The sequence below is a fragment of the Oryzias latipes genome, chromosome 22 (genome assembly GCF_053564925.1).
Source record: "Oryzias latipes strain Hd-rR chromosome 22, Olatipes_Hd-rR_3.1".
In the NCBI taxonomy this organism is placed as follows: Eukaryota; Metazoa; Chordata; class Actinopteri; order Beloniformes; family Adrianichthyidae; genus Oryzias; species Oryzias latipes.
In genome coordinates, this window is record NC_136258.1 from 30076849 (window position 1) to 30088718 (window position 11870).

The 11870-nt window shown below is 55.0% G+C and overlaps 3 protein-coding genes across 4 annotated transcripts; 2 read left to right on the forward strand and 1 right to left on the reverse strand.

Annotated features, from left to right (window-relative positions):
• LOC101155988 (syntaxin-11-like) lies at positions 1-1720 on the forward strand. The gene is made up of 2 exons (XM_023951932.2): positions 1-86; positions 716-1720. Exon 2 carries the CDS (start codon positions 718-720, stop codon positions 1555-1557), a length of 840 nt encoding a protein of 279 aa, XP_023807700.1. The 5' UTR covers positions 1-86; positions 716-717; the 3' UTR covers positions 1558-1720.
• Positions 1721-2699: 979 nt separating this feature from the next.
• stx11a (syntaxin 11a) lies at positions 2700-5631 on the forward strand. Of its 2 annotated transcripts, none has more exons than XM_004085498.5 (2): positions 2700-2828; positions 4071-5631. In XM_004085498.5, the coding sequence occupies exon 2, from the start codon at positions 4076-4078 to the stop codon at positions 4949-4951; it is 876 nt and encodes a 291-aa protein (XP_004085546.1). In that variant the 5' UTR covers positions 2700-2828; positions 4071-4075; the 3' UTR covers positions 4952-5631. The 2 variants fall into 2 exon arrangements, with proteins under 2 accessions (XP_004085546.1, XP_078797190.1); XM_078941064.1 differs by lacking the exon at positions 2700-2828 and adding an exon at positions 2973-3166 and having other exon boundaries at positions 4071-5097.
• Positions 5632-6827: 1196 nt separating this feature from the next.
• fbxo30a (F-box protein 30a) lies at positions 6828-11650 on the reverse strand. The gene is made up of 3 exons (XM_004085497.5): positions 11320-11650; positions 8823-10816; positions 6828-7665 (listed from the first exon to the last, which is right to left on the reverse strand). The coding sequence occupies exons 1-3, from the start codon at positions 11633-11635 to the stop codon at positions 7462-7464; spliced, it is 2514 nt and encodes an 837-aa protein (XP_004085545.3). The 5' UTR covers positions 11636-11650; the 3' UTR covers positions 6828-7461.
• Positions 11651-11870: the final 220 nt, after the last annotated feature.

The window sequence follows — 11870 nt, forward strand, 5'->3', positions numbered from 1 at the left end:
CACGGATGCTGAGGTGCATTTTTCAGGAATCCTCCCGCGGAGCAGACCGGGACGGTCCTCTTTGGAGAGCTGGAACAGCTGAGCAGGTAAGGAAACACCTGGACACCTTCATCAGGGGCGTTCAGCCAGCAGACCAGGAGCGTTGAGGAGAGTTTAGGATCTTCTGGAAACATCTGAAACCTAAAAACGGAGAATTCTATTTGTAACCAGCGTAGACTTCATTTTCCAGTCCGTCCTGCTCCAGAACTCTGGCGTTGTTTCTGAAACCATGTTCCAGTTTCTCCCGTGAGCCGCTGCACAGCCGCTGATTCTTCAGCGACCTTTTCTGCTGCAGAACTTGTTTGGTGGCTTCCTCTGGGCCATCAGGAGCCTCCATCTGCTGCTGATGCTGCCTCAGATAACAGGAGCTCTGCAGATCCGGGCCTGATCTTACATCAGATCCGTTCTGCTGGTTTCAGGACGGATACTTCCGTTTTGGAGGTCACCTCAGTTGTGGGGGGGGGGTAGAGCCTCACGAGGGAGAAAACGGGAAAAACAAAATTGAGGGGCCGAGCACAGAACCCTGTGGAACACCCAGACAAAGACGTGTGTCTGCCTCTGGGTTGGAGCTCCTGATCAGACTCCATCCCAGAGGTCGGGGGGGGGGGGGGGGGGGGGGGTCAGGCTCTGACCCGGGTGAAGCATCGTGGAACCTGACCTGACCCTTTCTCCTCAGACATGAGGGACCGACTGGAGCACCTCCAGCAGGTGCGGCCCGACTCTGACGGCTTCAGCACCGTGGAGCTGTCCGAGCCCGAAGCCGCGGTGGACCGGGACCTGGACGGCATCCTGCAGGAGGCCCAGCGGGTTCGCCTGGAGATCCAGCAGATCCAAAACGATGTCAGGGAGCTGAAGGAGGCCAACTACCACGCGCTGAACAAGGCCTCCGACCCCGGAGACCTGAAACGGGACTCCAATGCCATCGGGGGGGACATCAAGCGCAGAGCAGAGGGGGTCCTGCGACAGCTCCGCCTGATGAACCACCGGCGGGAGGAGCTGGAGGCTCAGCTCGGCGGCTCGGACCCCACCGCCCGGATCGCTCGGACTCAGTACCACTGCCTGAGCGGCGCCCTGCGAGAGGCCATGTTCAGCTACAACGACACGGAGATGAAACACCGGGACGCCTGCAGGCGCCACATCCACAGGCAGATGCAGGTGGCGGGCATGGAGGTGGGGCAGGAGGAGCTGGACGAGGTGATGGAGGGGCAGGACCTCCAGGTGTTCAGCGTCCACCTGCAGGGCAGGAGCACCAACTCCGCCCTCCAGCAGATTCAGAGCAGGAACCAGGAGCTGCTGGAGCTGGAGAAGAGGATGGAGGCCGTCCAGGAGGTGTTCCTGGACGTGGCCATGCTGGTGGAGGAGCAGGGGGCGGCGCTCGACAACATCGAGAAAAACGTCCAGACCTCGGGGGTCCTGATCGACGGGGGCTTGGTGCAGCTGGAGAGAGCCACCGCCTCCGACAAGAACAACCCGTTCAAGAAGATGTTCTGTGGATGTTTCCCCTGTTATCACCAATGAGCCCAGCGAGGAGAACCGGGTCCGTTCTGACGGGTCCCAGGACCGACTCCTGCATCCCGTGAAGGTCTGACCTTCAGAGTCAAGAGGTCATGACATTGAGCATAAGAAGCCTTCAGAACCCGACGGATGAGCAGGAAGACGCTGCTCTGATGAAACGTTCCAGCTTCTTCAACTTCTTCTGATTTGGAACTTTTCATCAAAGTGGACATCTTGATGATTGGCAGAACTTTACAGACCTGACACCTCTTCCTGGTCTCAGCCTGTTTCTGTTCTTCTTCACCTTCATCAGTTTGCATCCAAACCTTCAGAATTGCGTCTGTCTTTGTTTTGCTGTTTCTGAAATGAAAAGAATAAACCTGATCATCCTCTGAACTGCTCCTCTGTGTGTCTCTCAAAGTGGTTGCACAGGCGTTGTGTGTTTGTGTTGTTTTGGCGTCTTGAGTAATGAACAGGAAGGCAGAAACCACACAACAGGGTCAGCAGCCATCTTTCTCGGCCACGCCCCCTTCAGGCCTGATGTAGATTCAACTGATGCAGTTCTGCAGCCGCGGATGCCTCACTATGATAGCACCACCACAGGAGGAGGCCTTGGTTCTGCTGAAACCAGAACCAGAACAATAGAACTTCATCCATAATTCACCAGCGTGATCAAACTAACGTTCAGCGTCCGGATTCTGGCTGAAGATGGCGGACTCCACACCACTCTGGTGTGTTTGGAGGAGAACCAGAGGGAGGACAACCAGAGGGAGGAGAAACAGAGGGAGGAGGTGGATGCTCTGCATGTTTGGAGGAGAACCAAATCCAAGAAGCAGGAACCATGAAGGAGTTTGGAAATGTCTTCTGGGTAAAGGAGGAGCAGTGAGGAGGTGCAGGAGCTTCTGCAGAGATGACGTCATGGGCGTTTTTCTTCCTGTTTCTGCTTCAGTCTTTCAGGGAAACCAAACCACCAGGAGATGAAATGAAAGGTTCTCCTGCCCTTTCATCTCCTGCACTCTGCGGTCCTGTCAGATCTCGGGTTGATATCAGACTTTTTTCTCTTCAGTTTCTATTTTAAAGTTCAAAAGAGGCGGGGTTCAGGGCGCGCGAGGAAGCAGCGCGTGCAAGCAGCGCGTGCAAAGAGGTGTGAAGTCAGAGGCGTGGGGGTGGGGCCGTGATCTTCCGTGTCGGGGTAGTGAGTGTGTCACCGAGCAGAAGTGATGTTCCTGCGCTCCTGCTGCTGTCCTCCTCTTCCTCTCAGGCTGAAGGCGCGCGGCGGAGATCTCCGATTTCCGGTCAGTTTCTCCGTTTCTCTGTCGGTTGTGGGGGGAAGCTTGGGGGGGGGGGGGGGGGGGGGTCAGCTTCCTGTCTGAGAATCCTCTGAGTTTACTGAGGAGCTTCAGCTTCATCAAGGCCTCTGGTTCCTGTTCTGAGGGAAATCTGATTCTTCACTGACCTGCTGTAGATCCATCTACCATAGATCCACCTGCTGTAGATCCATCTACCATAGATCCACCTGCTGTAGATCCATCTACCATAGATCCACCTGCTGTAGATCAGCTGATGAGCTTCAGCTCCTCATCGGAGCTCAAACGTTTGAAGGAACATCAGATCTTGTCTGCGCTTCCTTCAGGTCTGAACTTTGGCTTTTATAGTAGAAACTCTCCAGCTGTCTGTTAACAAACTAGACATTTCGATGGTAAATCTGCAGCACCAAGCGTCTGAACGCCTACATCCTCCCATGAACCACCACCAAGCAGACGCTCCAAACATGAGTCAACAGAAACGAGGAACAGCAGAGAAAAACACCAGTCAGAAAAGCAAATGGGTTGACATCAGAAATGTGGGCGTGAAGAAGAGAAGCGTTTCTGGATGAAGACGCTGCAAAGTGTCTGACCTGAAGGTTCAGCAGAGAAACGACGATGACAGCAAACATCTGAGACACTCAAGACAGGCAGTTAAAGATGAAGAGGAGCTTTTGAAAAGTGACAAATCATGTCTGTAACCATCGACTGGATCTGAGAACTGGACTGAGTGACCCCGCCTCTTTGGCGCTTTAAACAGGAAGTACCTGCAAAATCTCACAGACGTCTCATAAACAGCTGTTCCTCCCTCATTCTATTGGTCAGAAGAACCGTTCTGATGGTATATTTATAGATATTCTAACATCTTCTTGATAATGTACCTCAAGTTGTTGAAGTTATAAACTGACCAATCAAATGCCTCAGTGAAAGTAGGCGGAGCCTGCTGACAGACTTGTCACACTCACTCGGTCTGGTTCTCTGACACGGTCGATGATCCGATCGGCTGAATTAGCTGAAAGTTTTGAGTCAAATGAAATGAAAGGTTAACCTGACAGCAGCAGCATCCGGGCCGATGGCTGCAGATCTGGTCTTTGAACCAACAACCCTCATGTCAGCGCTAAAAGGCCTCAAGTCTCTGAACACTGAATCTGACACGGCGCCTTAAAGACGCTGAAAAGTCCTCCCTAAATGTAACCGTGTTCTTCTCTAACGTTGCTGACTCCGCCCCCACAGGTAAGATGAGGGACCGACTGGGCGACCTCCAGGTGTTCATCTCCCAGTCTCCAGAGGAGGCGCGGCCGTCGGAGGAGAACCAGAACCCGGAGAACGCGGAGCCTCTGGAGCTTTTCATGTTCGATGGTGAAGATGAGATGGACAGAATCTACAAAGAGGCCCAGGTGATGCAGAAGGAGATGCTGATGCTGAAACTGGACGTGAAGCGCCTCGGGAAGCAGAATGCCAGGTTCCTCACGTCCGTCAGGAGGATCAGCAGCATCAAGCGGGACTCCAACGCTCTGGGCCGGGACATCAAGGCTCGGGGAGAGGCCATCTACGCGCGGCTGGAGAAGCTGGGGAAGCAGAGCAGGGAGCTGGAGGAGGAGCACGGCGCCACGTCCGCCGTGGCCCGCATGGCAGGCTCGCAGTGCGTCTACCTGACCAATGCCTTCCACGAGGCCATGTGTGAGTACAACACGGCCGAAATGCTTCAGCGGGAGAACTGCAAGACCCGCATCCAGAGGCAGGCGGAGATCATGGGCAAGGAGGTGAGCAGGGAGCAGATCGAGGAGATGATCGAGACGGGGAAGTGCAGCCTGTTCTCGGACAACCTCCTGCTGGAGGGCAGGAGCGCCAGATCCGCCCTCACCGAGATCGAGAACCGCCACAAGGAGCTGCTGGAGCTGGAGGGACGCATTCGGGACATCCACGAGCTCTTCTTCCAGATGGCCCTGCTGGTGGAGGAGCAGGGCTGCAAGCTGGACAACATCGAGGCCAACGTGGGCCAGACCCGGGACTACGTGGCCGAGGCGTCTGCGCAGATAAAGAAGGCCGTGAGATACAAGAAGAACAACCCGTGCAAGAAGCTGTTCTGCTGCTGCTTCCCCTGCTGCCGCTGACGTCATCGGCTGCACCTTCATCCTCAGCTGCAGCTTCATCATCCTCTGCTGGACCTTCATCATCAGCTGGACCCTCATCATCCTCAGCAGCAGCTTCATCATCCTCAGCTGAACCCTCATCATCCTCTGCTGGACCTTCATCATCCTCAGCTGGACCTTCATCATCCTCAGCTGGACCCTCATCATCCTCAGCTGGACCTTCATCATCCTCAGCTGGACCCTCATCATCCTCAGCTGGACCCTCATCATCCTCTGCTGGACCTTCATCATCCTCAGCTGGACCTTCATCATCCTCAGCTGGACCTTCATCATCCTCAGCTGAACCCTCATCATCCTCAGCTGGACCCTCATCATCCTCAGCTGGACCCTCATCATCCTCAGCTGAACCCTCATCATCCTCAGCTGGACCTTCATCATCCTCAGCTGGACCTTCATCCTCAGCTGGACCTTCATCATCCTCAGCTGGACCTTCATCCTCAGCTGGACCCTCATCATCCTCAGCTGGACCCTCATCATCCTCAGCTGGACCTTCATCATCCTCAGCTGGACCTTCATCCTCAGCTGGACCTTCATCATCCTCAGCTGGACCTTCATCCTCAGCTGGACCCTCATCATCCTCAGCTGGACCCTCATCATCCTCAGCTGGACCTTCATCATCCTCAGCTGGACCTTCATCCTCAGCTGGACCTTCATCATCCTCAGCTGGACCTTCATCCTCAGCTGGACCCTCATCATCCTCAGCTGGACCCTCATCATCCTCAGCTGGACCTTCATCATCCTCAGCTGGTATCTTCATCATCCTCTGCTGGACCTCTTGTTGCCTTCCTGACTCATCAGGGGAGCTCCAGGTTTAAGCTTCTCTTCTTTTAATGGGGGGTCACAGTGATGAACCCCCCACCCCATGTGTTTACTCACATGACAGGACGCCGTTTAAAATCGGGGGAGGCGGCTTCTGTCTGTGGAGCAGCTGCGTCAGGCGGTGGAAAGCGCTGAGTCATCAAACGCGTGGGTGTTCCTGCTTCTGTTGCAATGAGCCTCATGGCTGCAAGAGCTGCACCTCCCCAGCAGCCCTGCTGTGGTTCCCCGGGGGGGGGGGCATTTACGGGCAGCAGGCCTCGCTTCACCGAAACCGCAGAAACGGGGCGGGTCACCTCGTCTCAGAACCACAACCTTCCATCAGATCCCTCCCATCAGAGCAGAATGGTCCAGAACTACAGGAGAGTTTGTGTCTAAAGGAGAATCTGCTTTTTAATCAGCCAGTCTGCGCTTTATTTTGAAATGAACCCTTCAGTTGTTGGTTCAATCAGCCACTTCTGCTCAATATCTAAACATTTATGACCCTAGAAACCTCAGTTCTTCTGCTCAGAGCACCAACCTGGACAGACTTAGCGCCCTTAGAGGCAGGAACTGTTGGTCAAATTAATTTGGAGTAAATATTATAAACAAATGTACTTTCTGGATTTTAGGAGAAGGGGGACATAAACCATGAAAACACTTATTTTTAGAGTTGTTACATCTTTTTTATTCAAATTGTCTTTTCCTTCTTTGGAATCTGAGTTTTTTCCTTGGAATAAACAGAATCTCTCATATTTTTTTAGTACTGTCGACAGTACGAACACCCCCCTCCACAAATAAAAAAGTCTGCAAGACTTGAGGTTTTTTGACTTTTTTACTCTAAACTTCCTCTAGTGAAAGCTTTTTCCCATTTACCATTAATACTGTTCAGATTCATGTTGTGGAGGTTTTCCCTCCCCCCCCCCCCCCCCAGGAAACATTTCATTCTCGTTTCAATAAATGTGTTTGTGGGTCTAAAGCCGTCGTTTGTTGTACTTTTGTTGTGAGTGTCGGGCAGCACAGTGACACAAACTCCACACAGTTTAAAAATCTTTGTGTTTATTAAAACTCTCCAAAAGTGAAATGATGGGAAATCCCCGGAGTGAAACTTCAAAACGGCACGCAGAAACCGGGACTTGTCCTCCAGAACAGAACCCCCTTCTGACGGTTCCAGATACAAAAACATCACACAAAGTGGCAGAGACACAAACGGCTCCACAGCTGCACTCAAATGCTTCTTCAAACTGGCACACAAAACAAACGCGCGTCGGCTCCGGGACGCCTCCTCCGACAGGACATGCGGTCGTGTGCAAATCACAAGTTGAACCTAAAAGCAGCAGCAGCAGCCCTGACGTTTCTTCTGGCGGCGGGCTTTGGACGGGCGTGAAGCCGCCGCCATCCTGAAGCCTGCCCTGCAGGGTTTACGGACGCTTCCTGCACGCCAGCCGCAGAAGATGCTACGTGAGCGCTGACGGCTAGCGGCCGCCGTGGAGGCAGCGCTCTGATGTTTGGAACCGTCAAAGCTCCACGCCACGACGGCGTGCTCGCTCTGGAATGGCCCCCACACTCGCTTAAGGCCCCCTCCTCCAGAGAGGATGAGTGTTAGCATGAAGGTCTGACCTGATCTTTGCAGAGGGACGTTCTCTGCATAGACGTAACCGCTAAGCGTCCTCGGGTCACGCCACGGGCTTGAGAACGGAGCGCAGCGAGCGCCCCTCCCTGGTGAGCTCTCTGGTGAAGCACATGCACGGCAGCGGGATGGCCTCCTCCCGCCGCGTCACCGCGTTGAACTTGCAGGTCTTCAGGTGGTCGGCCATGCTGGCGATGTTGGCGAACTTCCACTCGTTGACGGTGCCGAAGGCGGTGCTGAAACGCCACACCTGACGGGAAGAGAGAGGACACGCCCCTTTTATGGTCCGGTCTTAGAAACCGAATAAAGCCAGAAGAAGCAGCTTCAGATCGATTCAGAACCTTTAAGAAAGTTCCGTTTAAAGCAACCTGAACACAGCGGCCCATATCATGATAACTCTGCTGCAGGTTAGATTCCAGACAGAACAAGAGGAGTTAGAACCGGGGGAGGGGGGGGGGTTGTATTCATAAGAGTCTGAAGATACGACACGTATCCTGATTTTAGACCAGAACACTTTTTCTTTTTCAAGTATGACTTAGAAAAACTCCACCTGAAAGTCAAAACGTCTTTCTTTGGAATAAAAATGTAAAATTCAGTTTATTTGATGATAACAATGTTTAGCACAGCAGCTGTGCTGCTTTTATTTTGGTAAGTGAACAGTCGGCATGGTCCAGCTTTTATTTTGGTAAGTGAACAGTCAGCATGGACTAGCTTTTATTTTGGTAAGTGAACAGTCGGCATGGTCCAGCTTTTATTTTGGTAAGTGACCAGCCAGTATGGTCTAGCTTTCAGAATAAGAGAATCAACAGAATGAATGTTTCTTAACCACTAATGTTCCAAAAGTCTGACTGAGGAAATAATGTTCTGTTTGTTTCCAACATTCATGGAGATTCTCCAGAACTTCTGAACGGTTCAGGAGTCTGAACGGAGCTCCAAATATAAAATAATCATCATCATCATTTAAAGTGATGATGATGAGGAGGACAGGATGAAGAGCTTTAATGAGGCTCAGATGCTTTATTTCCACGACCGTCTGCTCTGCAGCTGCAGCTCCGTAAATTTCACCGCTCATCGCCACGGCCTTTTTCAGAGCGTTGGACACATCACTCTGATCCATCAGAACTAGGATCTATAGCTGGGAGGTTCTGCAGAACTTTGACCCGCTTTACCAACAGCATTTTGGTTCTGTGCATCAGCCGCTGTGCAGCTGCAGAGCTTCACTGGTTCTGATCTGAACTACAAAGAACCAGAACCCGTGTTTTTATCTGATACTGGCAGCAACACGGAACAGTTTCTGTTAGTAAAAACTACGTCGTTGCTGTCTCAGAACAACAGAACCAGCTGCTTCTCTGAGATCTGGGTTCTGTCTTCCTAAACACAGAACCGACCTGACTGCAGAGTTCTCACCTTGTTCGTGATCTGCCAGGACGGAGAGCCGTCGCCACGCCGCCTCTTCTCCCACAGCAGGACGACCATGCCGCGCATCTGCAGCAGGCTGGCGCACACCTCCCTCATGGTGCGGGACACCCGGGACAGCTGGCACAGGCTGAAGCTGTCCAGGAAGCTCGCCACGTGCTGCAGCACCTCGAAGGGGAGGCCGCTGAACTGGTCGCACTGGAAGGCGCCGCCTCCCGTCCTCGAGGCGCCCACCGGCCGCACGCCAAAAGAGCTGAGGTGGCGGTCGTGGATGATCCGGAAGCCCTGCGTGGACGGGCAGAAGCGGCGCTGCGAGTAGGTGCAGCCGTAGTAGGCCAGAGGGCAGCGCTGCTCCATCCAGCCGTTCAGCCCGGCGTGGATGTCCCCGTGCACGTTCTTGAAGTGCGACGAGAACTCGTCCCGGCGGAACAGCTGCCCGCAAACGAAGGTGAACATGGAGCGCTGCTTTGTTTGGTACCGGGCCACACATTCCAGAACCAGGTCCAGCCGCAGGGTGTGGAAGGGGCTGGGGTTGGAGAGCTGCGGGCTGGCGTGATCGCAGGCCGAAGCGGAGGCCACGTCCCCCACCATGGTGTTGGTGGCGAGGATGGCCGACGGGAAGGAGAAGGTCTGCGTGCCGAAGTCGATGTGGTACCCGTCCACGAAGCGGCTGTCCGAGATGCCCCTCCCCCCCGGGGAGTCGCCCAGGCAGAAGAGCAGGGCGGCGGTGATCAGGTCGATGCCGTGGAGCCCCATGGGGTCGTCCGGAACCTCCAGGTCCGACGTGTCCACCGCTTTGTCCTCCATCTTGGCTCGGAACAGGTAGGGGTCCGACAGCAGCGCCCGGCGCCCGTTCAAGGTGAACATGCCGATGCCTCTGAGCACCTCCACGTTCTGCAGCCGCTGCTCCAGATACCGGTACCTGAAGACGGAGGGCAGCTGCTGCAGGAAGTCACTTCTCAGGTGATCCGGCAGCAGGAACGGCACCAGGGGGCCCAGCGGGGCCTGCTGAGGGACGGGGGCCTCCAGTGGCACAACGGGCATGAAGTCAGGAGGCATCTGCGGCCAGACCAGGCTGGAGTCGTCGATCGGCTCCTCGATGGCGTCCTCCTTTTCTTCAAAACACAACTCCACAAATTTGCCTTCATCTTCCCAGTAGATCAGCTCCTCCTCATCTGTTCCCGCCACACAGCCGACTCCGCCCACGGCGCCCAGCTCGCACTCCGAGTCCGAGTCCTGCATCTCCACGTTCTTCTCGCCCTCGTACGCTCCCAGGCCGTCACCGTTACAGACGGCGCCGTTCCTGTCTGCCTTCTCGCCGCTCAGGTTTGCAACGATCACGTCGATGTTGCCGGAGTTGGTCAGGATGTCCAGAGCCGCCACCAGGTTCCTGCTGGTCTCCATGGAAGACCTGCACAGATCACTGTAAGGCTCCTCCTCCATGTCCACGGCTCCGCCCCCCAGCTCCACCGGCCCCGGTGCCGTGATCATTTTCTCCCCATCAGCCGCGTCCTTGTCCCCGTTCTTTGACACAGTGGTGGCGACTTTCAGGGACTCCAGCAGCATCCTCTGGTCCTGCAGAGCCAGCGCCATGTCCAGCTGCTCCACCTCGTCAAAGTCTCTGCTCAGGTTCTCGTAGGACTTGCGGTCGGCGTAGCTGACGGGCCAGCGGTTCCACTCCATGGTGCAGCAGAGGATGCTGGCGGGGCAGGACTCCAGGTGCCGCGCCATCTTGGCCCTGGGGACGGTGAAGGGGCAGCCGAAGCCGCTGTTGAGGCACGGCAGCCGCTCCAGCGGGCAGAGCAGCCGGTGCTCCTCCAGCTTGCAGGAGTGGAAGACCGCCCCGCAGACCAGGGGGCAGCCCATCAGGTCGCAGGACAGCCCGGGGTCGGGTCTGACCATGCACCTCCTGTTGATGCACTTCAGGCAGTGGGGGTGCAGGCTCTCCATTGGGGGGGGGGGCCTCAGATACCAGCAGCGAAGCCCTGAAAGACAACAAACCCGTTTGAGCCTCACAGGTTGCGACAGTCCGCGCCTGTTTACGCCTCCAGGACCTACTGGCACATTTCGCAACGTCTCCGGTCACCGGATCACCGGTTAGTCAGACCCGGATCCGCCGCTTCGACTGGCGGGACTCAAACCGCGGATAAACCGACGTGTAGCCCCAAACCCGCTGATTCATCGGCCTCAAACCGCCAGAAAGTTCGAAACCGGCCGCTGGTTTGAGTCAGCACAGCGGCTGCGGTTGCGCAAGCGCAGTAGGCATCTTAGCAAACAACAAGACAACAGAGAGCCGCGTTTATGGCCGAACCGCTTCAGAACCGGGTTCAGCTCCGACCCGGACGACTGTCGGTAAGCACGCGGAGGTGAGGAGTCACTCGGGAGTAAACGAACAGCTTCCGGATAAACAATAATAAAACAACAACAACATCATGGTTTGTTAGCATCCGCGGCTCCGTTAGCTCGCCGGTGGCCGCTCGCCGCTCACCTGAGCTGAACCACGGCGCCGCTGTGACAGCGTCCTCCGGTGTGTCCGGTCTTTGACAAGCTTCTCGGAAAACCAGCGGAGCGGGAAAGTTAGCGGCACGAGCGGGTACCGGCAGCTGCTTCTTCCTCTGGTTCCGAGTCTGTCTGTTCTCCGTAAGACGGACGATTGGGGGCGTGGACGCTGGTGCGCAGCAGCTGACGTCATCACGTCGGACATATTTGGGATTTACGCAGGCGCATGAGAGCACCCTGAAATAGACGGGAAATCCCTGAAGGCGGGAGGAGGTGCTGCGCGCGAGCGCCTTCCTGCCGAACATCCGGACGAGAAAAAACAGAAAACGGTTGAAAACCGCCAAACAGCTGACCGGAAACATCGCTCAGCTGTTAAATAGTCATTTTAAACTTCTGCTTCTTTTATTTACTGTCATGACACAAATCAAATCTGAGGATTAGTGAAGAAGGAGGAATCCATCCCTCAGGTCTCTGTGTTCCCGCCCATAAATTAACCTTTAACCTCATGGAAAAAGCCGGACTCTGGTCTGAGGCCTTCGG